Here is a 27,386-nt window from a genome sequence, read left to right as displayed (position 1 = left end):
GCTTTTGTACTGAATTAAGATTTTATTTCCTCGATTTGTATGAAAGATTAATACGAGTCATCTATTTGCAAAACCATTTTCATCTCTCTTGAAACTTTATGCTGGAGAAGTTGTCAAATACCCGGCCCGTTTTCTCTTATAAAAGAACTTGAGTAAGTTTGACTTTATATTAAATCCCAGGAAAAGTTTCTCTCCATACTTAGTATCTCTACTTCTTGTTCTCTTGTGACAATACCTACAACTCACTTTGTTTTGCTTTTGCCCCGTTGTTATGAGATCTTTGTGATGCTGCACTTGCCTTTCTCGGGTTAAGTGAGGTGCCCAGGCTGCTACAGAGCTTTGCTATTTATATTCTGGACGATGAATCTCAGATGTGGATCTTTTAGATGGAGGAACGAGAGGCTGGTTAACCAGCATGATGGAGCCAGAAATGAGTCCTCGGCGGTGAAACAATTCAAGGCATATGATGGACTCAAGATGTCATGGGGGTGCCACCCTCCTGCGTGGACAGGAGGTCAGGATCCCGCCCCTCACTCAACCCCGGATGCCCCGTGTGCTCGAGGGAACCTAAAGGGGGCAGAATTCTGCCTCTTGCACTTTTGCAGCTGCTTTAAGTGAATTTTTTTGTTGTTCAGGATGGAGATCAGAGAACTGAGATGAGAGAGCTGGAGGCCCCTCAGGCCTAAGGGGAAGGTTCTGTGAGTTTCTGTGCTTGCTGTCTGATAAAACTCAGTTAAAAAGGCAGGACTTGGTCTGGGACTTGGTTTCCTGATTGATTCCCTGGGGGGGACCCTATCAGCTCAGACCTTGTCCATGTGGTCGGGTCATCATCTGCCAGGGAAGCAGCTGCGTCAAGCCATGGGCGTGGGGCCCCGGGCTGCGCATCTGGGACCCTCGTCACCAGGACGTGTAGCAGTGGTTTCTTCACGCCCTAAATCTTGGCCCCCGGGTGCTTTGGAAACTGTTCCTTTGCTCTCTGCAAGAATGGTCTCACTCTCTGTTCCTCTTTTAGGGGTTCTTTAATATCATGTGTCTCAAATCATTTTGAAAGGAGGTGGAGTGAAAAACTTAAATAGTAATGAATATGATAGCTCGTCCTTACTGGCTTCTTTGGGGAGGAGCCCATGGCTTTTCTCTTCACTTGTGGCTTATCCTGAAGTCTCACACACGCTGTGCTCGTGGGAACCCCTCGCTCAGGAGGTGCGTGGCGGGGAGGGAAGCGTCGGGGATGGGCCTGGTTGGTTCTCACCGGCCAAGCCTCGGCACTGCTTTTCAAGGCATCCACTCAGACCCTCTGGCCCAAATGGAAATTCCCTTGGACACACGGAGGAGGGAGAGCCGTTTGTGCGTAGGCGGGTGTGGTGGGCGATCTCGGTCCTGGCACCTTGGGAGCAGCCGTCGGAGAAGCAGCATGTCCCTAACGCAAGGCTATTTGCTCATCTGAGCTTCAGACACGCGTGTGTTTCTGAACACCAAAGGAAAACGAATGCACAGCACAGATCAGCACCGTCAGGGCATGACACACCCACACACGGCTTCGCCCGCTGCGTGGGGCCAGCCCGGGGCCTCACAGCGTTAGTAGGAACTGGTCTTGCTCTGGCGGCTTCCTCACCCAGGTGCCCAGGCCGGCCTTCTGGAATGCTCTGAACAGCTGCTGTTTGACAGCCTGGTAGGTGCGTGCCCCCCGCTTGGCCTCACAGTACATGGATGGCGTGTCTCCGTGGCTTGGGATCCGTGTGCTCAGCTGTGGGACAGAACGAGAGAGGACGGGTGAGCCCTCGCCAGGAACGGGCCCCGACCAGCAGGACCGCTCAAGCCTGGCAAGCAGGCACTGGCCCTGCCAGTCACTTTTCCTTCTCTCTTCCTTTAAACAGAAAAGCAGCGAGATCATCACGTGGGCTTGGAGTTTGCCAAGAGGGTGGATCTCAGGTTAAGTCCTCTCACCACATGGATGATGGGAGGGGCTGCGTGAGTCAATTAGTGCAATTCTGGGGTCATTTCACAACGTATCAAAATATCCAGTTGTGCACCTTAAATATATACACTGTTCGTATGTCAATTATGCCTCAGTAACAAAGAAAAATATCTATTCTCTCTAATTTGATCTATTGATAAATAAAATTTCATATAAAATTCCAAAAAAAGAAAGACAGTAACAGTAGAAATTTCCCAGTTCTATCAGGCAATTCTGTGATTCCCTGGAAAACCTAGTTATTAGGGAGACTTTACTTCACAAGAAGTGTGAGTGATTAATGAAAAAAATAAACACAGAACTTGTCTGCTATTAACAACACAAGCTGTGCATAATTTTTTTCTTTTTCGAGGAGGTTTAGGGGGTCAAATTGGCGTGGGTGGTGAGGCCGAGGGGGCCGTGGGAATGAAGGCAGCGTCCCAGGCGGAGTCGCCTGCTAGCCCACTGGGAGGACGGGGACTGGCCCCTGTGTCCAGCGGGGCAGGACCCGGCCTGGCTTCACCACCCACACGCCAGGGTCGGGGGTGCGGTGAGCGGGGAAGTGGTTGGCGGGGGGCGGCACCTGCCACTGGCCGGCCAGTCCGTCCCTGACACTCACCGCCGTGTAACTGGGGGAACACCTAACTTTTCTGGGCATCCATTTCCTTCCGTCTGAACTGGAATGACATGGACTCCGAAGTTTCTATGGACTTTCTCACGGGCTGCACTGGCCACAGCTGTTCACCAGTGAGCCCCTTTCCACCTATTGCTGGGACCACAGCATGAGACCCTGCTGCGGGTCGGGGGCCCCACTCGGAGGGGCCACACCTGGGGTTGGCGGGGGGGTGGGCAGGGACACGGGGGCTGGTTTGCGTGTCCCGTGTCACCCTGGCTCTGCCCAAGCGGCAGCTCCCTGGGCCCCGCTCGTGTCCAGCCCCACTGACCTTGCCGTAGAGCCGCGCCCACCGGGCCGAGAGCCTGTGCTTGCAGAGCCTGGACGAGCGGCCGCAGCTCCGCTTGCCGGTGGTGGCGTCGATGACCTCCACGTCCGCCGTGCCCACCACCCAGTTCACGCTGAAGTGGGGCGACTTCCCAGGCTGCCGCGCCTCGGCCTGACTCACTCCTGCCGGGAGAGACGGGGCGCCGGGCGTGAGCGCTGCTGGCCGGGTGGGTGGGCAACGGTCCCCACGCTGGTGGGACGGGGTGGACGGCCGGCCCGAGTGCCATCACGGGGGCTTGGATTCGAAGGATTTTAAATGCAAGGCTGTCCTGTAATAACACTCTGCCCACGTTTCCCCCTTTCTCTGGATGTTTGTCGCGTGGACTGGTGAACAGATGGGGCCGCATAAAGGCCAGCTGAGAGCGTGCGTTTACGGGGCACCTGCTGCCTGCCCGCTCCCCACAGGGCAGACGCCAGGGTCACAGTCTGGCTGACGAGATACGAAATGGAGTGAAAACAAGCGAGCTCTGAGGGTGCAAGGCGCCGACCCGGCAAGGTGACTGGAGCCCAGTGGGGACTGGAAACTGGGCCCTGGTTTGAATTTAAGGACCGCAGAGCGTTAAACCGGGAGTGGGTCTTTCTAAGTCCTGGGGCCGCCGAGGATGCTAAACCATGCGGGATGGTGGCCTGGGAGGAGGGGCGCTGACCCCAGGGCCTCGGCCACATGCCCTCCATGCCCCCCGACTCCCCACGCAGCTGACGGGCTGGCTCCACCCCCAACCCCGGCTCCCACTGGGGTCACGCAGGAGTGAGCAGAGAAGGGCCTTGGTCTCATGTGTGTTCACGGCCACAGTGCTGCAGGATGTTCAGCCTGGACCCCCACCCCCCACCCCGCCGTGCTCCTCCTGACGCCTTCCCTGGATCCAGCCCCCTGAGCAGCTGCTCCCATCCACACTCTGCTTCTTCCCCGCCTCCTGCTCCCGAGTGGACGGATTGGACGGCTGGATGGGGCCTCTCAGGGCCCTGGGTGGGTGGGCCCAGGGGCCCCGGCAGCATCTCACGGGGAAGCAGAGCCTGGTGCTGGGAAGCAAGTGGCAACCCAAGGAGCTGGACACATGGAAAAGTTGTCACCTGACTCATCCACATAGATGGAAACTAAATTTAACTTAGACACCCAAGAACTGAACATTTGCTTTTAGCTCCACACCAGGAATTCTAGGTCTTTGGGGGCCACTGCAGAGCTGTTTCTGCTGCTCAACCACAGGAAGTCATTAATCTTCAACATTTTAAGAAAGAACAAGGAGAAAGAAGAAAAGGGAAAGTGAAAGAAAGACATTGAAACTGGGCCCAAAGTGATATTTTATCAGAATTACTGAAATTATTGACCGTTTAGAAAATGACTCTGGTTTCATAGACGTTGAATTTGAGGCAAACCTTCCCATCCCCTGCTTGATGATGGTGAGTCAGGACTGAGCCCCTTGGAGACGGGCGTGGGTCTCAGGCTCCCATCCCCACCTCCCACGAGGTGGATGTCGCCACCTCTTCAGCTGGTCTTGTTTGTGTTGTTAATTCTTATGTGGTTAAGAAATGGTGCCGTTGCCACGGGTCACAGTGGGTGTGCTGGGAGAACTTGGCCTTCTGGTTAAACGGGGTTCAAATCCTTGCTCCATGTTGATAAATAGAGCATCCTCACACTTAAATTCCTGTGAGTCTATTTCCACATTTGTACATGGAGGTAACAGCAGCTGTCGTGGTTGGTGTGACAGGGTGTGTGCCTCATCTTGACGTTGACGGGGGTGGCTGCTGGGTTTAGTTAGGTCCCTTCCCTGAATGGTGGAGCTGTTCTCTGGGGAGGACTCGTGGAGGGTGAGTAGCTGCACCGTGCAGACCAGGCCTCTCTGGGCACCCACCCCCGAGGAGAACCACCCACAGGTTGTACGTGGCCATCACCTGCCGGGCTCAGGCCGTAGGGCGCCACAGCCATGGGCACAGCTTTGGGTCAGATCCGAAGGCACCGTTCACGGCGAGGACAGGGGTGAGGGAACCCCCTCCGCGACAGGTCGGCCCGAGTCACGGGAAGGGAAGGTGGGGCTGTGGTCCTGGATGGGCACTGCGACCCCTGCTCCCACGGCCTCGCTGTAGTTTGCTGAGTCCCCTCCCTGGACGCTGGGAGCCCCTGGAATCTGACGTGGTCCCCGGATTTGGCAGAGGGTCTTAGATTTTAGGAACAGGGTCTGGTGTGTAAAGAAACCTGGGGCATAGCCACTGAGCCCTGGGCGGTCCCAGCCCCACTGGGAGCATCCTCTTCCGCCCTGTCTGAGCTTTGGGGTCCGTGATGCTGCCCTCGGCTGGTGACTCTCGTGGGAGGGTTGAGGGAGTGGGGAGGTGTGTTCTCTTGGGGGCTGGCCTGGCTGAGAGCTGTCCCCGCGAGTTACCGCCACCCCGTGGGCACCATCATTGCCCCTGGTTTTCTAACTGAGGACAATCTTAGGGTCCTGGGAGTAACTCTTAGGCCTGACTCTTACCACAACCCTTGACTGGCTCTTTGATCTTCTCTCTCCTCTTTCGGAGGATCTGGTCTAAGCCCCGGACGGGCCAATCGCTGTGGGTCTACACGTGCCCACGCCCCCAGGGCCCCCCACCGCAGATCACGGCTTGCAGCCCCTTCAGAGACAAGGCACCGCCCAGGAGGGAGCCGCGGTGGATTACGGGGATAATTACGGGGGTCACAGCGGGTGGGGCTACCTCCCCAACACCCCCTCCCGCTGAGCTGAGAGCTTAGCTGCTGCCAGAGTGGTTCACGGCTGCGTGACTCCTGGTCCTCATGACCCCAGGCTGGCTCTGGTGGCCTGGGGGTGGCATCCCCCTCCCAGGTTTGGTGTTGGGGGAACATTCAGGAATTTGCTCCTGGATCAGGTGGGGGCGGCCTGTGGCCCTGGGTCCCCCCTGCCCCGTTGGACATGTGTGTTTATTGCCTGTATTTCTCTGGGCACCCGCATACACCGCCCTGAAAGTGACACTGTGATGTCTGAGGGGCTCATCCTGTTACACCTTCGCTCTGGAACGTCGTCCGGAGATGCTCCGCACCCGGCTGACCTTTCAAGTATCCAATCTCTGCAGTTCTGCTCGCTGAGTCTTAAACGGCCATTGGCCAGACTGGGAGAGCCTGCCTTGGGGGCCTCGGGGCTTGTGGACGGAGGGGTGTGTGCATTTGAGGACCTGTTCTTACCGCTGAGGAGGGGCCGGTTGTGCCGGTACGAGGCGGGCAGCTGGCCGATGTCCTCGGTCCTGTGGCTCATGACCCGGGAGAGGTGGCCGGTGTGGTGCAGGCTCCCCACCACGATGCTGTGCAGGTACACGGGCTCGATGAAGTGGCAGAGCAGCGCCCCCTGCAGCCCCAGCACGTTCCACCTGGGGGGGAGAGGGGCGTCAGCGCCCTGGCTCACTGGCCCCACCTGGGGGGGGACGGGGGGCCTTTCTGCCCCGTTGTCCCCGAGGTGTCACTGTCCCCATCATGCAGCTGGCGGTGGGGGGTGTGAGCTGGCCTGGGGCTCGCAGCACAGTGGACCGGGCATGGCTTCGGCCTCGTGACCCCTGGTGACCCCGAGCCCCTCTCTGCCGTCAGGGGGACGGGTGTCGGTGGGTCTGCGTGGGAATAAACGTGGATCCTTTTCCTGGAAAACGAGTTGTCAGGTGAAGGGGAAGCTACATATTCTCTCAGGGACTTAAAATCAGATTTAAAAAAAGACCCTCTGTCTCCAAAGTGAATCGGAATTTTTCTTTATGTTCGCTGGGAAATATCAGAAATTGAATTGATTGCAGTTTAGGGGAAAATACTCTCCCTCCCCACCCCTTTGTCAAACTCAGCAGTGGGCGGGACCTACTGTGGTGACGTGAACGACCTCGTTTGGCTCTGGGGGTGATTTGACTTCAGGAGCCCTGATCGGAGGACGAGGCCGTGGTCCTTGACATGAATGAGGCTCTGGGTGAGTGTTTGCTTCTGCCAGCAAAGATGACAGGAGCCTTGTCAGACATTTCCCCGTAAATTTGGGTGGAACAACTTTCCGTGTATCTGTTATTTACGGCAACATTTTGTGGTTTCCACTCTAAATAACATGCTTAAAATCCAGCCTCCATCAGCACAAGCATTATGCAGTTAATTTCTTACATCATTATTCTTTTCATTAATTAACATTTCTCCACGGTTAGAGCAATTAATGTGGTGCCTCCATGCCGTACATTTCCTTTCATGATTAATAAGGAGTCATTCTATTTCCCTTTCCCGAAGCAGTCAATTAACACAGAATTCTTTCCATTAATTACCGAGTGCTCAAACCAGCAGGCCTACCTAGAGATCAGTCTGCTCCGAGAACCTGTGACACCAATTGCCTTAAAAAAATTCTCTTTAAATTTTATTCCAAAAACACAAGCAATTTAGCTGGCGATATTAATTTGCCTCAGAAGCACTGAGGTGAGTGAGAAACATCTTCTAATCTCATGCAAGAAGAGGCAGCCATCTGGCTGGCGAGGATTGAGAAACGGCTCCCCCTCCGTTAAGTGTGGGTCATTAAAGTAATGTGCTCACCCACATAAAACTCAAGTGGAATATAAAAGGTAATATTTATATACAAACAGTTTAGTCCTACAATTTAAACAGTCATTGGTTTTATGAAACGTTTACTTTAGTCTCTCAGATTTGCATAACTTCACTTAAAAAAATAATTGTGGTCATTTCTGTAAGTCACATCCTGTCTCTCAGAAAGGAGTGGAGAATTGCCCTTGGGATCTAGTGTGTGATTTTCCCAAAGAGTAAGCGTCCAAAAGTGTTGAAGGGGAGCACATTTCTGGAGGCGTGAGAAGCAGGGGAATGGACATTCTCCATCGATAACAAAGCCCTTTCTCCAACCATGAGATGAGTATTCCAGAGGGGATGTCTCTGTGTTTCAGGCTGTCCATGGACTGGCTTTGAACAAAACTTCTGGAACGTATCTGAATGGCTCTGACTCTGCAGGGAAGTCTAAAGACAAACAAATTCTGTATCTGGTCTCCTCCTAATAACCTTTACAATAAAGAGACAATCAGCCTTCTCCTTGCCTGGCTGTAGGAGTTTAACTTATTCAGCCAACACCATCAATAAAACCAAATGTCGCCCTGAATACAAACTGGAGAGTTTTCAGCATTCCGGATTGAACGGAAAAGTGCCTCTCCTTTTATTCAAACAGCTGACATGACTGCAGTGTTGACAGAGAAAAAAGTCCCAGGTCTAGTTTTCAATATAGATAATCCCTAAATAAGTATATTTTTGTCTGTTTGTCAATCACTGAAATACCAAAGATAAGTGAGGGAGAGATCTTGGGAAAAGGCTGTTTTCTTTAACTGAGAGACAATCTCTGTACCTCGAGGACTGACGGGGACCGTCCCAGGATGGGCCCCACCTAAGACAGGCCGGGCCTGTGCGCCCGGGGCGTGAGACCGAGAACCGCGGGCACAGGTGCGGGGACTGTGGGTGGTCGGGGTCCCTGTCTGCCGTTTTCACCCCCGAGGCACGGCCGCCGGGAGGAGGTGCGGGTCGAACGTGACAGTGAGGTCTGAACATCACCAAATCCATCCTTACTTCACTTCCCTCCTTGTCGGTGGGCAGGTTTGCCCGTGACCTGGAGGCACAATCACACCCACTGGGAAAGGTCACGGTGCAGCTGGGTGACTCAGGCTGAGGCACAGCTGTGAGTACAACGCCATGCGCCCTGGGCTCATCTGGGGCGGCTTCGGGGGCCTCCTGCTGCTAGGACCCCCGAGGCCGGGATGGAACTGGTCTGGGTGCAGCCGGCATCAGCGTTTCCAGCGTGCCAGGCAGTTCCATTATGAGCCGGGTGAGGCACAAAGCAGGCAGCATGGACTTGGGGGTCAGTCTGCCGGGTCCAGGTGACGTCCGTGTCTTTTGTTGTCACTTAGCCCCTCTTCTGCTTTCCCTCAATGTTCGTGATGTCTCCTGGTCACCTAATTTCTAGTTTGTTTTGCAGCAACGGTGCTTCTCAGCCCTTTGCAGTGTCCTGGGGGCTGGACAGGGGGCTGGACCGGGGGGTGGCTGCTGCCTCAGACCTGTGTCCCCGTCTCAGCATTGTTGCAGGAGTAGCAGAGGCGGCAGATGCGGGCGTGTCATCACTGTTACCACGCTTATGTTGGACGAATATTCCTGAGTTTATCACTCACTACCTTTGAAACAGGAGGGAGAGGGGCAGGGCACAACTTTTAAAAGAATGACATAGCCCAAGGACATGACATAAACTGATTAGAACCAAATGGGTCCAAGATGGCAGACACGTCGACTTCCACTAGACCTTGAGCCTCAGTATATGCTCACTGTAACACATCAGCAAGCTAAATGACACACCCACAGGCGCCAGGACAGTTCCAAAGCCAGACCATAAAGGTCAAAAAGTGGGTGGTGGCCCAATTTTGGGAAGTCCCCACCCCTTCCCCAAAATAGCTGGAATACTCCTCCCACTCGTTAGCCTATGGAATTACCCATCCCTGTAAAAACTGACAACCCCATACCCTGGTGCCTTTCTCACCTTCTGAGATGGCCCACACTCTGTCTGTGGAGCATGTTTCTCTCTAAATAAATCCACTTGTTACCTATCACTTTGTCTCTCACTGAATGCTTTCTGTGACGAGACTTCAAGAACCTGAGCTTCGTTAAGTCCTGAAACCAGGTGTGTGATCTCAGTTAAAAGACCGTGGGTTTTGGCGAGGTTCGAGTCCCAATCTGAGATACACGGTTGTACCTTCACCACTGGAGATGGGGTGAAGTTTCCCCTAAAGGCTGCAGTAAGGTGACCACGGTCTTCTGTAAAGGAAGAGCAGTGGTTATTACACCAAGCTGGGAACATTTGGGGCTGGGCGTTTAGTAAGAGCAGTGGTTTTAAAATGACCCATATTTGGAGATTGGAAGTATGAATGTATTCCCTCCTGATTTCAGCAGAGCTGTAGGTAACACCATCCGGCTGCCAGGTGGGCTGGGTGCGGAGCCAGGTCCCCACTCTCAGAGGGGGGAACTCTTGCAGCCTGAGATGTCAGTGCGGGGAGTCAGATGGGGCCTCGGTCCCCGGAGAGCAGCCGTAATTCTTTACAGTTTATTTTTATGGAGAAAGTTTTCATCTGTTCATTTAAAGACACATTGCAATCGATAATCAAGCTCTGGTGCTTAAAATTAGAAACCATATCTAAAGGAACATTAGTTCCAGAAGATTTAGATTTTTATATGCTACTTGCCTCTCGATTCTTAGAGCAAAAACCCCTCCCTGTTTCGCGTGTCCTTTCAGGTGGCCGGTGTTTCCTGTTAGTGACAGTTAAGATCGGCTTCTTACGTCCCAAAAGCCAGGCCATGTCCATGGGAACATGGGCCTCACGGTGACACTTGTCATCTGTCCTGGGCTCACAGAGGCGCAGGGCTTGGTCTGTTTTATCCCTGAGCTGCAGGAAAATCCAACCCTTTGAGGCGCCTCCAACCTTAACTCGTGGGTTGAAGGTCGAGTTTCCTGGACCTGGTGAAACAACCCACATTCTGCAGTTTCCCTGGGTCTGCACCAGCCTGGCATGAGCGGTGGCATTTTAGGAATAGATTTCACTATGACTTTGGTTCTGTAATTTTGCAAAGACCACATGAGTTGAGCCAAGTGAGTGGTGTCTCCTACGTGGTTACATTGGTTTCCTGGGGCAGGGGGTGAGGTGGGTGGGGAAGGGCTTGAAACATCGGAAATTTACTCATGGTCCTGGAGGCAGAGGTCTTAGGTGAAGGTGTGGCAGCCCGGGGGCACCGGGGAGACCTCACCCCCAGGCCTCGCTCACCTGGCGCTCAGAGGCTTGTGGATGCGTCCCTCTGGGCCCCGCCTCCGTCTCTGTGGCCTCCCCTGTGCACCTGCTCTGGGCGTCTGTCCCCAGGTCCCCAAGGCCTCGCTCACGAGGATACAGTAGCTGCATTTAGAGGCCACCTTCTCTCACCATCCTTGGCTTAATCCTGCCTGGTAAGGCCACACTCACGGGTTTAGGGTCTGGGGACAAGGATATCTTTTGGGGCCACCGTTGGGCCCATGCCACCTGCTATGGGGCATTAGGAGACCCCACTGCTTCTGTTTGCCCCATACCCTGGGCTCTGTAACTCCACCCTGGGGAGTATGTCCTAAGTCTGTACTAGGAGATCTGGAAAAACGCTTCTGCACAGAGATATTTCTAGAAACATGGTGCACGGAGCAACCACTTGTGAGCACCCAGGGATCCAGCAGCAGGGAGGTGCCCCCAGCCTTGCACATGGATTCAATGCCCGAGACTTTGAAAGGAGCCAGGATCATAGTGTTCAGTGATGGACTGCAAGCAAACTGCCCGAAGCAGCAAAATCCTGATGACAGGAAAAAGCCTGCGTTTAGGAGAAAGGCTAAGGCGATTATAGCCAAGGTGCCTGCTGTTTTCGGTGACGGCTGGGATACTGGCTGGTCGTCTTTTTTACTTTTCAAGTCTCCTAATGTTTCTTACTGTCTTTTATGTTTTAATGGGGGGTGAGGGGAACTTCAGATGTGTGATGCCGCTCCCTGTGGGCTGTTTCCACCAGTCGGTGTGACTAGATGGTCCCATCACACTTTCCCTTTATCTGGAGGCATGAGAACGTGTAGCCTTAGGTGCATTTAGGATCTTGTGGCCACAGAATCTCAGGTTTGGTTCTGTTTTGGATGGAAGCCAGCCCTTCACCCAAGGGAGAGGTATCCACTATCCCTTGAGAGCATTGGAACCAGCTTTTATCTGCAAGATAGTATTTTGCTCCAGGGCTTTAACTAAAATTCCTTTTAGGCCAAAAATCTCACTTTCAAAAGACTTTCATGGCCCAAGAATTTTCCTGGGAATTCCAACGACTCTGTTCCAAAGAGACGAAATTAGATTTCGTTTTCTGCTATGTCAGCATCAAAATTATTTTTAAAGGGTAAAAATGTAGCTGGTGTATCCCCACTTCCGGCCTCGGGTGTTTTTTCCATGGAAGGGGGAGAAAGCTCTCTGCGGCCGGGGTGCTCTGCCCGCATCCAGTCTGCGGTGCTGCGCATCCTGGCTTTGATGCTGGTCCGTCAGACTCTCCAACCTCCCGGTGACGCCCCAGGTGTGCTTGCACACGATGCTGAGCGTGATGTGCCCCCAGGAGCCTGGGGACCTGCATGCGCTTGCAGACTCTGTTGGCTGTGCACCCGGTTTAGGGAGGGGGGCAGCCTGGGCCTGGTTCCCACGTCTTTGGAGTGAGTTTGATGATAATGACATTCACATAACGCAGCCCTTTTCCCTGAGAGGCCACCCTGACCACTGGACTTGTGGGAACGTTGCACAGAGCTTCCGTCCATAGGGTCGACCCCTTCCACGTGCTTGGGTCCTGGGCCAGGTCTGACCCAGCCGCTCAGCCTGTGTGAGTCCTGCCCACTGTCCAGCATGGTCGGGGGCCACCCCTCCACTGCCCCGTCCATGAAAGCCTCGCCCCGACTCTGCGTTTCTGAGCACGGCCGTCATCACGAAGGAAACCCCACGCCTGCCCCATCTCTGCTCCAGTCCAGCCTCGCTCGGCACCTTGCAGAGCTGGACGTCTCTGCTCCCACCTCCCGTTGGGCGATAGATGGGTGCCCACCTGCAGAGACGGGACCCTAACCTGCACATGCACCCCTCACGGTGGCACCAGCGATCCCCTGAGGGTCAGACCTTAGACGCAGAAGCAGATGGTGGGGGTGAATAGGATTCCAGTGCCGGACACGGGGTGCAGGGGGAGGGGAGGCCGAGGAGGGGGAGGGCCTCACGGGGGTTGCAGGGAGAGAGGTAGAGATGTTGGGCTTGTCCAGGGAGGAAGGCGGGACAGGGGAGACAGACAGAGAGAGAGACAGAGACAGAGGAGAGTAAGGAGAATGCTCAGGGAACACCTGAGGAAAGTCCTGGGAAGGTGGGCTGGGCTCCCAGGGGACTGAGTGGGGGGAGGGGACCTGGTGCCATGCCCCCCAGGCCCCTCCTGCCCCATTGTGTCCCCCACCATCTGGGCCACCAGATTTGGGGACTAGACAGGTGACTGGCAGGGCTACCCGTGAGCTGCATCAACTCCTGGATGAATTTGGGGCGGCCCCCTGCCTGCCCAGAGCCACGGGCATCCCAATGTCCCCAGCATGTCCCCCCTCAAAAGCAGTTAGAATCCTCCTCAGCCCAGGGACGTGACGTGGACTGTGCTTTCTAAGTAGACTTTGTTAAACAGAGCATCACTGGTGGGAAGGAAACCAGGGGGCCTGTGGGCTCCTGGGCACGAAAGCCTTTCTGTCCCCCATTTCTTGTCTCTAGGGAACAGACTGCAGCCTCCATGACCTTCCCTGGGTGCCAAAGGGCAGATTCGAACAGTTGCTAATCAAGAGAGGAGCAGCCAGGAAACCACCCGAGGCGAGATTAAAGGGACCAGAGAAGCCCATCAAGCTTAGGAAACCTGACCACCTAAGACCCTGCACGTGGCCTAATCTCGTCAGCAACCCCCCTTGAAGGATTGTTATAAACCCCTCATCAGATCCTCACGGGTGGGGACACATAGTTTTTCGAGGTAGGAGCCTGCTGTGTCCCTCTTTGCCTGGCAAAGCAATAAAGCTATCCTTTCCTACTTCACCTAAAACTCTTGTCTCCGAGATTCGATTCATCACTGGTGCAGAGATGCCGAGCTTTCAGCATCAGAACTGTTGACGCCCCACATCACCTGGGCTTTGTAGCAAGTTTAATTCTCTGTCAATTGACATTTAAGATCCTAGAGACAGTGAAACTTAACTTCTATATCATTCATTCACTTCATTTTCTAGGGAGTCAGAATTAATTTAGAGACCCAACGCGATCCTGGGAGAGCAAGAGAATTTCCATTAAGGTGGAAACTGCTGCTTCTCCCCACTTCATGAATAGATGAAAACATTACAAAGGAGGATACGTTTCCTTCTGAAAGATGAGCTAGTTGACGACTACGGGCAGTTCCCTTTGATGCAGAAATCAGTGCTTTGCTGTATTGCAGTCAGGCCGGGGGCAGTCACTCCAGGGGAGTAAAAGGCCGTATTTCTCCTGCAGCTGTTTGGTAATTTCCCTCGAGATTTCGGATCCCTGTTCGCCAGGGCTGAGGTTTTACCTGCCCTGTAGTCTAGGGAGCCTCACAGAGGCACCGAGTGCACCTGGGCCACGGCCCGTCCGCATGCAGGCTCGGGTCAGGGTTGGGGTCGGGGCTGGGGTCCCCGCTGCCCTGGCTCCCGAGTCCCTGGGTGTCTGCCTCTCCTCGGCCCCGCCTGCCTCTCTGACGGCTCTGTCCGGCTTCCCAGGGAGGCCGTGATGGTACAGAAGGCGCCTGGCCGGTACACAACTGTGTGTGGGGCAGCGGGCGGCCACGTCCCGTGGCGGGTGTGGAGTTCGGGGGCGACAGGGCGGAGTCCGGGACCTCGGAGTGCACCTCAGCACCCGGCCAGGCCCCCCTCTGGGACCACAGTCCCTATACCTCCCCCCGCCAAACACACCCCCGGGCGGCACTCGTGCAGAGGACAGAGGGGCTGTTACCTGGCGATCTTGTCTGTGCAGGACATGGTGACCAGCTGCTCGCCCAGCAGGACGCCGTCCCACGTCTGCACTGTGCCTGGGCCACGCACGGGCACTGTCCCCTCCCCGGACTCGATCTTCGTGCGCAGGTGCCCCCGGAACTTCCTGGCCAGGTGCTTGCTGCTGCTCACTAGGGGACAAGAGCTGCGTGAGACACAGGGGCTGGGGACACGGTGGGGGGAACACATGAGGGGCGGGGGGACACAGGGCGGGGGGACACGGGGGGGCTCCGAGGGGAGGGGAAGAAGAGGGGAGCTCTTTGGGAAGCAACTCCAGTGACCCCGGTGCCACCACCCGCGTTCAGGATGAGGAAGCAGCTTTGGAGGTAAGTGCTGGGCGAGATGGGCTTGTACAGACACGGGAGGAGCTGGGACACAGCAACCCCTCTGGTCCAGGCTCAGCCAGCGTCACAGCAAAGGGCTGGAGAGTGACCATCGGAGGCTCTGCAGCCGTTTGGTCTCGGTCCGACCCCTGGACCTGCGGCCCAGCTCTCAGCACAGACGGGCCAGGGAAGGAGCTGCATTTACAGACACCGACTTTTGGGTTCCACGTCACCTTCATGTGTCAGGAGACGTTCTTCTCACCCTTTCCAGGCATTAAAAAATGTAAAAACCATGCTTAGTTCTCAGGCGGCTGGTGGGATCCTGCCCAATTGCTGGGCTGCAAACCTTGTCTAGATTTTAGTCCTGGCTCTATGGTTTCCTAGCTGCGTAGCCTTGGAAAAGCTACTTAAAACTACTGTGATACAGTTAGCTCGTCTGAAAATGGGGTAGTGGTGGTGCCTCCCTCCTAGGCTTAGGGACTAAATGAGACAGGACCTGGGACCCCAGAGCTGCTCCCGAGAGTCCCGGTGAGGGGGCGTCTGCTGCGCCCAAAGACCGGCCCACGGTAGGGGCGCCTTGATGCCCTGTTACCGCTCTCCTGCCTTTCCTTTCTGGAGCCCCCTCCACACCCATACACACCAGTTATTTGAAGAGCTAGCTTGAATGAGAGGAAGATTAAATTTATTATTTTTTTCTTTTTTTAAAAAAAGTTCTGTACATTTAGTCAGGATTATAATGTGTTATAGAAATGCTTAACTGCTTTGCGTACAAATTATATATGAACTACCATAGTGATACCAACATTGACACACACGATGGTGGGATGAACACTAAATGCCTTCTTTACAAGGTTTCTATGTAAGTTTTAGAATTTGTGAAAATGTGTTTCTCCTTCATTTATCTGCACTGGAGTGAGGGTAAATTATTAATATAAATTATTACCAAATAATTAATAACATTTGGGTTTATATGGGCATGTTCTCTTACAGATCTCGAAGTAATTTCCAGTATATTTTCTCATGATTTCTAAGAACTGAAGTTCCTTTACTATGTATTCATACTACCTACAGGCCATCTCTTGGGAAGAAAATTGCTGTACTCCGTGGAGAAAGTAAACTTTTGAGAGGTTTTAGATTGCTTATTGACCGTACTACTAACCAGGTCCTTGATGAGATCCAATTTGGACTGGCCTATGAGTCATCTATGGAAGGAAGAACCAAGCTGAGAGACTGAGCCTGGCGGAGGGAGGGGCACAGCCAAGGAATGCCCAGCCCTCCCCCTAGGTAGAGCCTGAATCTCTTCTTTGCAGATTTAAATGGCACTAGGAATCGATGACAATGATGCTGCTGCTGCTGGTGATGATGGTGATGGTGACAGGGATGGTGATGGTGGTGATGCTGATGGTGTTGATGATGCTGATGATGCTGATGGTGATGATGATAATGATGGTTATGACGGTGATGGTGATGATGGTGATGATTCTGGTGATGGTGATGATGATGGTGATGGTGATGGTGATGATAATAATGGTGATGATAATGGTGATGATTCTGGTGATGGTGATGATGATGGTGATGGTGATGATAATGTGATGATGATGGTGATGATGGTGAGACAATCATGATGGTGATGATGACAATGAGACAATGATGATGATAGTGATGATAATAAATTGAACATAAAATGTTTTACCTGACTCAAAAATACTTGAGCAAAACTTTGGTTTGACCTGACTTTTTACACTGTCCAGGTGAGGTCTTTATCACATCAACTTCCTGTGGCAGGTGGCACTGAGGGAAAGGAGGGCCGGCGTAGCTAACAGTTTCCACAATTTACCACAATGTTAGGAACTAAAGTCTTCTGTGTGGGAATACTTTCTTAGGAAATACGGTACTTGCTGTCCCTCTCTTTCTGGTAATTATATTCAATAGTATCCTCACCATTCTCCCAATGCTTCAACTATTGTGTCATTTGCCAGACCTGGAAAGTCACCTATTACATTGTAAGGCTCTTCTGAATTCTTACCCAGTGCTTCTGTGCAACTAACTTTCCCTGAAGCAGACTTTGTAGCCTGTTAAGGCCATGACAACCCGGAGGCCTGGCTTGAGTAACAACTGGTTTCTAGGAGTTAACCTAAAGTTTTCAGGTAGCTGAATTTTTCCTGAAGAGCCAGGTGCATGAGATGCTCCAGACGAGTGTTTATTTTCGGAGGTGTTGAGTCTCGGCTGCCTCCTCCGGCTCCCCAACCAGTGTGATCAGTCCCAGTGGCTCTGAGCGTCACGATCTTGCAGAGCTCGTTTACCCTGGCTCTTTCTTGCCTAATTGCGAGAGGCAGGAGGGAGTTGAAGATGCTGCTTCAAGCAGAACGAAATGCCAATCCAACCAGAAACTGCGGGGAACTGACCTTAAATCATCTGCAGTGGATTTGTCATGTGCCCTAGACAGCGGAAGTGTGGAGCATTAAGACCCTGCCTGCGTGGATACATAAATGCTCCCAAACCCATAAGAGTGTTCTCCGCTAATTCCGATACTTCATCTCATCAGACTCTTCAGTGAAGTGTTTGTTCATCTAAAACCCTTACTTTCAGACCCTGATGTCAAGATAAAGTGCGGCTGGTAATATGCTTAAGAAAATTGTTCAAGTGAATATTCTATTTTCAGGAGAGAATCAGATGGCGACTGAGGAAGTCCACTGAGGGAGCAAAGGTCTATCTAAAATGTGATGCATGTTTGCTGCCGTGGTACAGGGGAGAGAAAGAAGCAGAAATGGGAAAAAAGTATAGGAAAGAAGACAATATTTTTAAACCCCAAATAAGCTTCAAAAGGTATATCCCAGAAGGTATACCCATGATGTGGCCTACCATTTATTGTAATAATGACATCTACAATATTTGTCATGTGGTCACGTGGGTGTTCTTGTCCTACCTGGTGAGGATGGTGACAGTGATGATGTGAGTTAGGAAGCCATTTAAATCCATCGACCCTACAATGCACGGATATTATCATGTGTTGCATGCTCTGTAGCTCAGTAGTCACATCAGAAGACGGGGCGTCAGGAAGTGTATTTTAGATTCCCTGACTTCCTATGGGATTTTGGGGCAATCTCTTGAGCTGCCGTCATGTACAAAGAATAGAACTGGCTCAGATGTACAGGCATTCAGTTCACACTTGTAAGATAGCTGTGTGATGTAATCATGCTATTTCTCATGGCTTCTTGTGGGAGATAGATCGGAGATTTGAACTAAGTTGTTAAACTCTTGTAAAATGGCAGTAAGGACTGAATTTTCTAGGTTATTTAAAGAACCTGCCAAGCAAGAGGAATTTGCATTAGAGTGTTGGTGAGTTGGAAGGAGAACAGTCACCCAGCCACCGTGACCAGCCCGGGTCTTTTCATTAATCTCTTCATTTAGGTTCTGATCAGAACTGCCGTTGGTCTATCTCGGGCCTCCCAGAGCCACTCTGGAAGTGGACTCATCCCCGTGGGTCTGACCCCCTGGGACGGAGCATCTCTGAGTTGGATACGACCTCCGTCTCAGAGCCTGTGGCCAGAGGACTTTCTCCCATGTGTGGTCTCCTTCTGTCCCCACCGGGGAAGCCGCATCTGCCCCGGCCCCGCCAGCAACCCCTTCCGCGTCTGCCCCCCCGCCCCCGTGTCTGCGGGCCTTGCAGACGCTCCTCCAGTCCCCCGTCTGCACGCAGGCCCGCCCTCCGGTGGGAGAGGATAGGAAACCAGTGGGGCAGGAGACAGGTTAGGGGGTTTTGAACCCGGGGGCTCAGAACATGGCTGATCCTCAGAATCACTGGGGAAGTTTTAAAAGTACGGCCCCTCAGACCCACTCCATCCCGAGGCACCAGAATCTTGGGAGAGTGGGCGCAGGAACCTGCATTTGTAGAAACTTCCTGGCAGTGCTGTAGGTAAGTCGTGTTTGGAAACAACCAAATCTGTGCACACCTGCTCACAGGCAGCACGCCTCCCCAGACATCTCGGCCAACGGACACTGAGTCCATTTCTAAGGGCTCTAGGAAGGGAGAATCTACGATCTGTCCAGGTGAATGTTTTTGAGGGAAAAAAACCCCAGGGACTTTAGAATTTCTGGAGCCACAGGCGTCCCCGGGGGTGGGGCTGTGTGTTGTCCCTTAGCTGCAGAGCCCCTGAACTGGGCCTCAAGGATCTGGGGCTCCTGCAACTCATGGAACCTTTAGGGCTGTGGCGACAGCTGAGGCCAGAGTCCCTGGTGGACAGCGGGGGGCTCTGCCTCAGGCGGGTCAGACTTGGTTCTCTGCTGGGGTTCACTCTGCCTTCCTTCCCTCTTAAAGGACAGGGGGCCATCTGGGCAGGTCTGTTGAGAACTTCCCTTAGACCTAATCACTGAACAGGTATGTCTGCGGTCCCGTACGTCAGGCACCTGTTGTGCATGTGTGCCATGTGCTGTGTTCATGTGTGTACTTGTGTGTGAGAGAGGGAGGGGTGACTCCCGGCACCATGGCTGTGGGTTGTGCAGAAAGATGTACAACGGCTCCTGCAGACCAAGCAAGGGGTGACAATCAAACCAGCCAAAGTGACCAGGACCGGCAGGGGACATGCTGGCCGGTGGAGGGGTGGCTCCCGGAGCAGCTGCGGGTGAGAAGCTGGAGGCCTCGGTGTCCAGGGCCAGAGCTTCTCCCGGGTGTGACCCCTCCGGGGAGAGGATTGAGAATGTCATGCTCTGCATCTGTGGACACGAGGACATTGCCGTGACCTTCAGGGTCGGGTGCCCTGGGCCTGTTCAGGAGCGTGGACCCTGAGGCCGTGGGGCAGTGAGGCTGGGCTTCTGCAGGGGTGACTTGCAGGAGGCGGGAGCGCCCATCCCTGCTAAACGCCTCTCGGGCAGGCCCTGCCTCCAGGGGGCCTGTCACTGTCACCTCTGCCCCGGAGGGGACCCCTAAGGATCCCCATCACCCGCAACCCCTCCTCCGAGGTCCAGCGAAGGAGGCACCCTGAGAGTGAGCCACCAGCAGCGTCACCCCGTCCCCACATTAGCCAATTCTCTCTAAAACTAAACAATTCCGGGGTGTTTGTGCCTTGGGAAATGGAGAAGGCTGAGCCACCTGTAAAGGTCCTCCACCTGAGGGATGGCAGGCATTCGGGGTTTCTTGCCCTGGCCAACGAGTAAGGAAGGTGATGCAGGACACTTGGCTGGCTGTCTGAGGGACAGACCCGCCAGGTGCCCGCTTGGGGCCCCTGTGGGAACCCTGGGGAGAAACACCAGCTGAAATAACCTAGGAGCAGCTTCTCATTTCTGCAGGCACATCTGCAGCAAAAATGTGAGGAAAACGCTTTGTTTTGTCCCTTCTACCTGCACCTGCCACTTCTTAAGACACCACAAAGTAAAAGACATCTGTGCCTGGAGGAGAACCCCAGGGTGCACTGAGAACGTATCTGCTTGTTTTTCTAAACCACCGGCTTTGCAAGTTGGAATTAAGGCCGGGGAGGCTGATGAGCTGGAACCGTCCCTGGCAGAGAGCGCAGTCTCGGGGGGGCGGGGCGGGACGGGCTCCCCGTCCTCACTCAGCCACCCCGACTCCGGCCGGCAGGAAGCTGGTGAGTCAGGGCCTCCCCAGTGTTCTGCGGGACTTTTCCTCCTGGAACCGGAGGGCTCCTGGCTGGGTCTCCATGATGCCAGGTCTTCTGAGAGAAAATGGAAGGATAATTCCAAGTAGCTAATGGACCATATTTCACAATTTCATGTGGGGAGTTGGTACCATGTAGATCCAGCCTGACGAGCGCCTCCAAGAAAATGAATTCTCACGTTTTCTCCTCTCTCTCTCTCTCTCTCTGAGGCTGCGCGGTCAGAAGGAACACTGCATAACCCCAGGGGCCTTTGGAGGGGCCAAGTCCACTGCTCGCGTTGCCGGTCCCCCAGCCAGCTCTCCTCCTGGGCCAGCTCCTTGGAAGTTCCCTGACATTGAATAGGTTCCCTTTCGTGACTCTCTGACTTGATTCTCCCACTGACTTTCCAGAGGTGGGTGTTATGGTCTGAATGTGTGGGTCCCCAGATTCTGTATGTTGACACCTAACCCCCAAGGTGATGGTGTCAGGAGGTGGGTCCTCTAGGAGGTGATGGGGTTGTGAGGGTGGAGCCCCCATGATGGGATCAGTGTCCTTATAAAGAGACCCCACACAGCTCCCTGCCTCTCCCTCCAGGTGAGGACACAGCGAGAAGACGCCGTCTGTGAACAAGGAAATGGGTTCTCACCAGACACCGAATCTACCAGCACCTTGATCGTGGACTCCCCTATTACAGGGGACTCTGTCCAACCGTTCCCCAAAGGGGAAAGCGATGGGCTTGGAGGAACATTGGTAAAAGCAGAAGGCATTTTTTTGGACCCGCATACAATCTGAGTATTAGAGAAATAGGTTAAATTCATGCAGGGTTTTAAGGAGAGTGATTTCCCTGCACGTCCTTATCTTAGGCGGAGGCACTCACCGCAAGCCGGGATGCAGCCGGCATTCAGAAAGTGCTCATCGCTCCTGCCCTTGGTAATTAGAACGCAAGTGGACCTTCCGTGGGGGGTCAGGGCCCAAACACGCCTTCAGTAACTGTGTTGTCTGTTTCTGCTGTAGGTTCCCTCCGAGCACAACGAGCCGTGGGTGCCTCAGCATCTTAAGCAGGGGCTGACCCCTCATCACACACAGATACTCCATTTCCCCGCCCCCGTCAGATTTGCCTCATGCTGCTTCTGGAGGGGTTCACGTGTGTCTGCGTGGGTGTGTGTGTGGTGTGTATACGAGCATGTGTAACGCACACACGTAGCGTCAGTAACAGACTTTCCGAATGGCACCTGGGGAGACACTGACCCCCTGAGACCTGCACAGAGGAGGCTGCGGTATCCTCCCCCCAGGACCATGGTGTCACCTCTTGGGTGGACGCGACTGCGTCTGTGGTCACCTGCTCTCCTAAAATGCCCGAGAGGGCAGGTCCCGCCCAGGGCTTTCACAACCTTTGTGGGAGAGGCCAGGTGCCCGGGGAGACATCTTTATCCTCCCCCATGTGCAGATGGAGGCAGACGCAGCCCTGGGGTCAGCTCCACCTCCACGTGGCCCGCCTCTGTGCTGCTTCAGCCTGTTCTGTGTCCTGGCCACAGGCTGCCTGACCTGCTGCAGCGAAGGGGCCCCAGCAATTAGAGAGCCTCTGTCACGTCTCCAGCTACGCTGTCCCCAGAGATGTGGGCCCTGGGACCGAGATTTTAGAGGATGCCATTCCGATGCTGCAGATGCGCTCGCCTGCCTCTCAGGGCCGCGCCACCCAGGCAGGCAGGAGGTGTCTGAGCGGACAGCGGGACCCGCCAACCAGGGAGGAGAGTCTCGGGCTGTTCGAACACAAAGGCAGAAAGCTGGGCGCTTACGGTCCGTGGTGAGCTCGTAGGGCGAGTGGAGCCGCGCGTCTCCGCAGGGGGATGTGCTCACGTAGAGGTGGAACAGGACACCCTCCCTCAGCCGGTAGCCGCCCTCCTGCAGCCGCACGAAGATGGAGCGCTCGCTGTCCTCGCGCCGCTTGCTGGGGACAGAGAGGGGCCCCGTCAGCCACGGGAGGCTGGCTGGGGCGCCCGATCCATTTCCTGCATGAAACTTTCTGGAGCAGCCGCGGAGCAGCTGGGTGAGAGCAACCGGCCCGCAGAGGCTGCATCCTCGCCCTCCCCGCCGCCCGCGGTCAAGCCCATCCTTCACAAGCCCAGCGTCCTCGGTACACATGACCCCGAACGTGAGCGTCTGTAACACGGCCGTCTGTGGGTCACGAAGCTCCCTGTGTGCCCGCAGGACGCTGCGCTCTACACGGCCGCCCTGGGCAGGTGGTTCTCTGTTAGACGGAGAACAGGAATAGAGGGGCAGGGCTCGGCCGCAGCCCAGTGAGGAATCCAGCGCAGGGACCCCCTCTTCTTCCGCCTCGGCCGTGCCCCGGGGCTGTCCTCCCCACACGACACCCCCGTGCCCCCCTTCTCAGTGGTGGTGAGGGGCACCCCCTGCACAGAGCGGGCCTAGCTGGGGCCCCTCCCGGACCCGTTCTCACTAGTCACGGGCGGCTCCTTCCTGCCAGTCTTGCTGTTTTTACACGTTCTGCCCCCCGGGTGATGGATTCTGAGAGCACGCAGGCAGCAGAACAGACATTTTCTCCCCGGGAACCCTCGAGGCGTCCCACCAGTCTTCCTGCCTCCCTGACTCAGCTCCTTCTGCTGCCCGGCCCCCCAGCCCCTCCCCAAAACCTCAGAGCAAACGCCTGGCCCTGGTTTTCTGCAGCCGTTGCTGGTCTCCGTCCCCTAACCCCGACCCACTGAGGGCAGGGGCCTGGGTGCCCCCGGCCTGCAGCTTGTTGCCAGCACACAGCCAGCCCTAAACGTCAGCCTGGGGCCACGGTGACACATCCAGAGTTAGGGGTGTTTGGAAACATTTTTGACCTGGCAGTTGGATATTCAGGAGAGAAACCCTTCCCACATTTGGAGAGATTTCCAACTCCCTTCCCCACATTCCACCCTGGCCGCACCATCCGTCAGCCTGGAACCAAGGAGAAACTGCAAATCAGGGGCTCGGACAGAAATTAACTGAGTGTATGAAGGCATCGCTTTCCTGAGTCTACTCAGCACCTCTGGACCCGCCTTCCCTTTGTGTGGCCCCTGCACACGCCAAGGGCAGGTGGGAGTCGCCGCCTGAAGCCCCCAGGCCCCTGTTGCTAGTGGGTTTGAGGAACGCTGCTCCGGAGGCTGTGGAAGGACAGCGGTTCTGGCAGAGACACACGCTGTGCCTACAGCCACCCGTGATTCTGCTACTGCTCAGGGGGTCGTAGAGGGAGACGCCCCCCAGAGGACAGCCTGCTGCTTCCTGATGGCTGCCCAACGGCACTAGGCATCCCACATCTGGGCACGTTGCTCAGGGTCTTCATTACAGACCCCCCCTTTAAGATGCAAACATGCAGGGAGGAGGAGGAGGCCAGAAACGGGTAGAGAGAGCCCATCACTGGCCGTCTCCGTCGTGGTGCCTGGGGACCAGGTGCAGGAAGGGTTCTGGCTGTGGGGCGGGGTGCAGGGAGAGCCCGCCCCACACAGGAGGACAGGGCTCAGAGCTGCTGGCTGGGCTTGTCCGGGCAGTTGAGCCTGGGGGCCCCAGGACGAGGCCTGTGGAGGGAAACAGACTCGGCCTGGAGTCTGGGAGGGGCTGGTGTGCTTTCGGGGCGTGGCCGTTGGCACGTCCAGGGTCGGCCGGGATAGAGGGACACCAGGCTTGGGGGTTGCATGGCCCCCCGGGATCCCTGCTCACCTCAGGTGCAGCTCCAGCTGTGCATACAGGAAGTGGACCAGCGCCCTCCTGGCCACGATCTCCGCGTGGCAGTCGTTGACCACCAGCCCCTGGTCATTGATGTACTCGCCGCTGATGCACTTGGTCCCCGAGGACAGGACGACGACCTGGGCTTGCCTGATGTCCAGGCCTGGTGGACAGAGGAGGCGTCAGAGCCCTGCGGCCGCTGCCCTCCCCGTGGGGCAGTGGGTCTGCTCTCCACCTCACCCGGCACCGCCCCCCCGCCCCCCTGCATCCAAGCCTCAAGTTCACCTGTAAATAGCCAGCCAGTGGGGCAAAAGGTACTGGGGGGGGGGGTGTGTGTGGCGTGTGCACACCTGGCTCAGTTGTGAGGCCGGAGTCATGCCCAGAACTCCGTTCACTCCCCAATCCCAGCCCAGTGGGGCCCCGAGTGTGTGAACCCCGATTCCTGGCCTCATGGACCTGAGGGCCGTGTCTCCCCACGTGTGTGTGACCCAGACGGGGCGGGACACGGGCCTGTGGTTGAGGAAGATTCGCCCCTTAATTGGAAGATTCTCTGACGGGAGGGCCTTGTGCTCAGGACGGGAGGACATCTGTGAGGACAGACGGCAGGCCAGTCCCCGCCCGCCCGCCTATGCCTCTGAGGCAAACTCAGGACCGTCGGCCACCTTCCCTGCGTGGAGCCAGCGCCCCTCAGAGCCACCGGACCAGGCCCCGGATTCCTGCACGAAGGGACACTTGCTTCTCTGCTCCGCTCACCTCGGCGGCTTTGCCCTGAAGCTGGGGCATGTCTCTGCGTCTGGACTCAAGGCCCAGCCGTGGAGCAGCAGGGGGTCTGGGTACCAGGCAGGCTGGGCCCTGAGGCTCCTGTGAAAGTGCAGCCTGGGCCGAGGGCCACTCTCGACGCCCCCAAGAGGCCAGCAGGGACAGCAGGACGCCCGGGCCAGCGCCTCCCTCTCTGGAACCGCCTCTCACAGGAGGTGCGGGGGTCCTGGTGGGGCGGCCCCTCCCTGGGCCCAGCGCAGAGCAGGAGCCGCCTGGGACCCCGGCCTTGCTTCTGGGGCCGCATTTCAGGAGCTCCTGAAACAGTCTGACACCTGAGAACAGCGGCAGCAGCGGGGAGAGCATGCCGAGCTTTCTGATTTGATGGCCCAGGCTCTCTGTTTTCCCTAAAGAGCAGCAGGGCAGATGGGAGGTAGGTAGCGGCAATACAGCCTCCCTTCCATCCAGCAATTTCCGTCCTGAGATCCTTATGACCCCATGGGGGGCATAGGAGGGGCCATGCCCCCGCGTCCCCCTCTGGTCCCTTCGAGGGCCGTGCACAGCTGCTTCCTAGCAAAGCTCACGGGTTCGTGGTGAGAACGAAGCAACTGGCCTTCTGTTCGGTGTGGCTGTCGTATCTCTGCACGTGTGTGAAAGTGATGTATGTAAAAGTGATTCACTACCACAATGTTTGCAAGTGAAATAACATGAGTGACCCAATACTGACCCACCAGTAGGGGACTGCTTATAGTGGAGTACGTTCATCTGTATACTGGGCCCCTGTAGAGAAGTTCTCTGGAGGAATAGAAAGATTTCTAAGGGGTATCGTTATGTGAAAATAGCAAGGCGTGGAGCAGCGCGTGTACACCCCACGTTGTGATGTGAAGGGCAGGGCTGTGGGTCAGGGCTGGGATCCACCCGCCGCCACCAGCTGCTGCTAAGTCAGCCGCTTACTGTCTCGAGGACACGGAAGACACGCGATCCCCGGACCGGAGACAAAGGGCATTGTGACTTGCAGCACCGCCGGCAGCAAGAGCCTCGCGCCAGTTTAGGTGCCCTTGCCCATCTCAGGCGGTGTGTGCAGGGGGCTTGCGGGTGCTGCCCATGCTCGGGGGTCCCTGAACTTGGGGACAGCACCTCTCCGTCATCAGTGGTTAGCAAGTCCCAAAGGAAAACTGCACGTCACCCCTTGAGACTGCTCCCTGCAAACACAGCCGAAGAAACGTTCCAGGGAGAGTGACCGCCCCTCTCTGGCTGGCCTCCTGCATTGCCCTCCTCAGCCCGAGGACTGGTGTGCTCATGCCCCAAAGGACTCACCCCACTCTCTCTCCCCCACCAGGGAAACTGCCTCCCAGGACGTGCGAAGGTGACTGGGCCGGCTTGCTCTCCAGCGGGCCCACACCTGATGCATGGAACTCCCACGCCATGCATGCACCCTCAGCTCCAACTCTGGGAAATCTCTGGGAATGCACTCTTATTTGTTTAGCCGGGACTAAGCAATTCTTAGCCTCTTCCAACTCTGAATAGATTTTCACAATACTACATCTGACTATGGAGGAAATGATAACCAAATTTCTAAGAATAAAACTGAAGGTAAAATATACCAACCAGTATCAAAGAAACAAATACCCAAACTATAGAAACTAGAGACAGAAAGGAACGGCATTCACCCTGCATGCAGACCGCCCGACGTTGTGCTGTGTGATTGGTCCTGACGCTCTGTTTTCTGGGCCGTGTCTAGTGAGTGTAATGACTCAAGCATTAGCATTTCCACCACCCACTGGGGGAAGCCAGGCTCTTCCACGGTGTGGGGTCAGCGTCAGGAGACCCTCCTCCACGGTCCACTCGATGCTTCTGCACCGTTTCCTTCTCACCCAGGCTCCCAGCCCCGCTGTGGTTTGCACCCTGAGTATTTGCAGAGAATTTCCTGCAGTTTCACATCTAGTCATTATTTGGTCCAAGTCTGTGTTTAATTCTCAATCTTTTCCTGAGATTCAATATTCTACTCTTCTCAGATTTCTATTCTCCAAATTTCCTCGAGTCAGTTTGAAAGCAAGAGGATTTAAAAATGCCGGCTCAGACGTGTCTGGTCTGTGACGGATGTGCTAGGACTGAGACTGATAGGAAAAATTTTCACTTTTGATGGGGGGTGGGGGACTTTCTCCCCCTGGGATCTTGATTTATGGCGTCTCCACAAATCGGAAGGCAACAGTGTCCCAGGGCTTTCAGTCTCTAACCATTGCAAATGCACCAATTTTAGGAGGACAGTTAGTTATGCGTAGGGATTTGTGCATTGCCCTGTGGATGAGGAGCTCAGAGGGAACCCCATGCAGGCCCTAGGGAGTCGGCTCTCCCCACGTGCCCTGCTGCCAACCTCCTGATGCGGTCTGGTCTTTTCTGGACTGAGGGACGTGAGCTACTTCTGGCTCCAATGGCTGCTGACCATCTGGTTGGTTAGTGAAAACTCTTTCGCTCATGGCAACGACGCAGGTATGAGCCCCT

At 55.2% G+C, this 27,386-nt stretch overlaps 1 protein-coding gene across 1 annotated transcript in view; it reads right to left on the bottom strand.

The window, feature by feature from the left end:
* Positions 1-1,567: 1,567 nt before the first annotated feature.
* The window catches only part of ADARB2 (adenosine deaminase RNA specific B2 (inactive)), a 369,735-nt gene continuing 343,916 nt past the window's right edge, over positions 1,568-27,386 (bottom strand). The window contains exons 5-10 of the mRNA XM_059915331.1: positions 24,123-24,291; positions 22,220-22,371; positions 14,472-14,640; positions 6,121-6,302; positions 2,896-3,074; positions 1,568-1,744 (exon numbers count right to left, since the gene is read on the bottom strand). Coding sequence (XP_059771314.1) covers positions 1,568-1,744; positions 2,896-3,074; positions 6,121-6,302; positions 14,472-14,640; positions 22,220-22,371; positions 24,123-24,291 — 1,028 coding nt within the window. The remainder of the gene's footprint in view (positions 1,745-2,895; positions 3,075-6,120; positions 6,303-14,471; positions 14,641-22,219; positions 22,372-24,122; positions 24,292-27,386) is intronic.

The sequence above is a fragment of the Balaenoptera ricei genome, chromosome 2 (assembly GCF_028023285.1).
Source record: "Balaenoptera ricei isolate mBalRic1 chromosome 2, mBalRic1.hap2, whole genome shotgun sequence".
NCBI lineage: Eukaryota > Metazoa > Chordata > Mammalia > Artiodactyla > Balaenopteridae > Balaenoptera > Balaenoptera ricei.
This window is presented reverse-complemented; position numbering and strand designations above follow the sequence as displayed.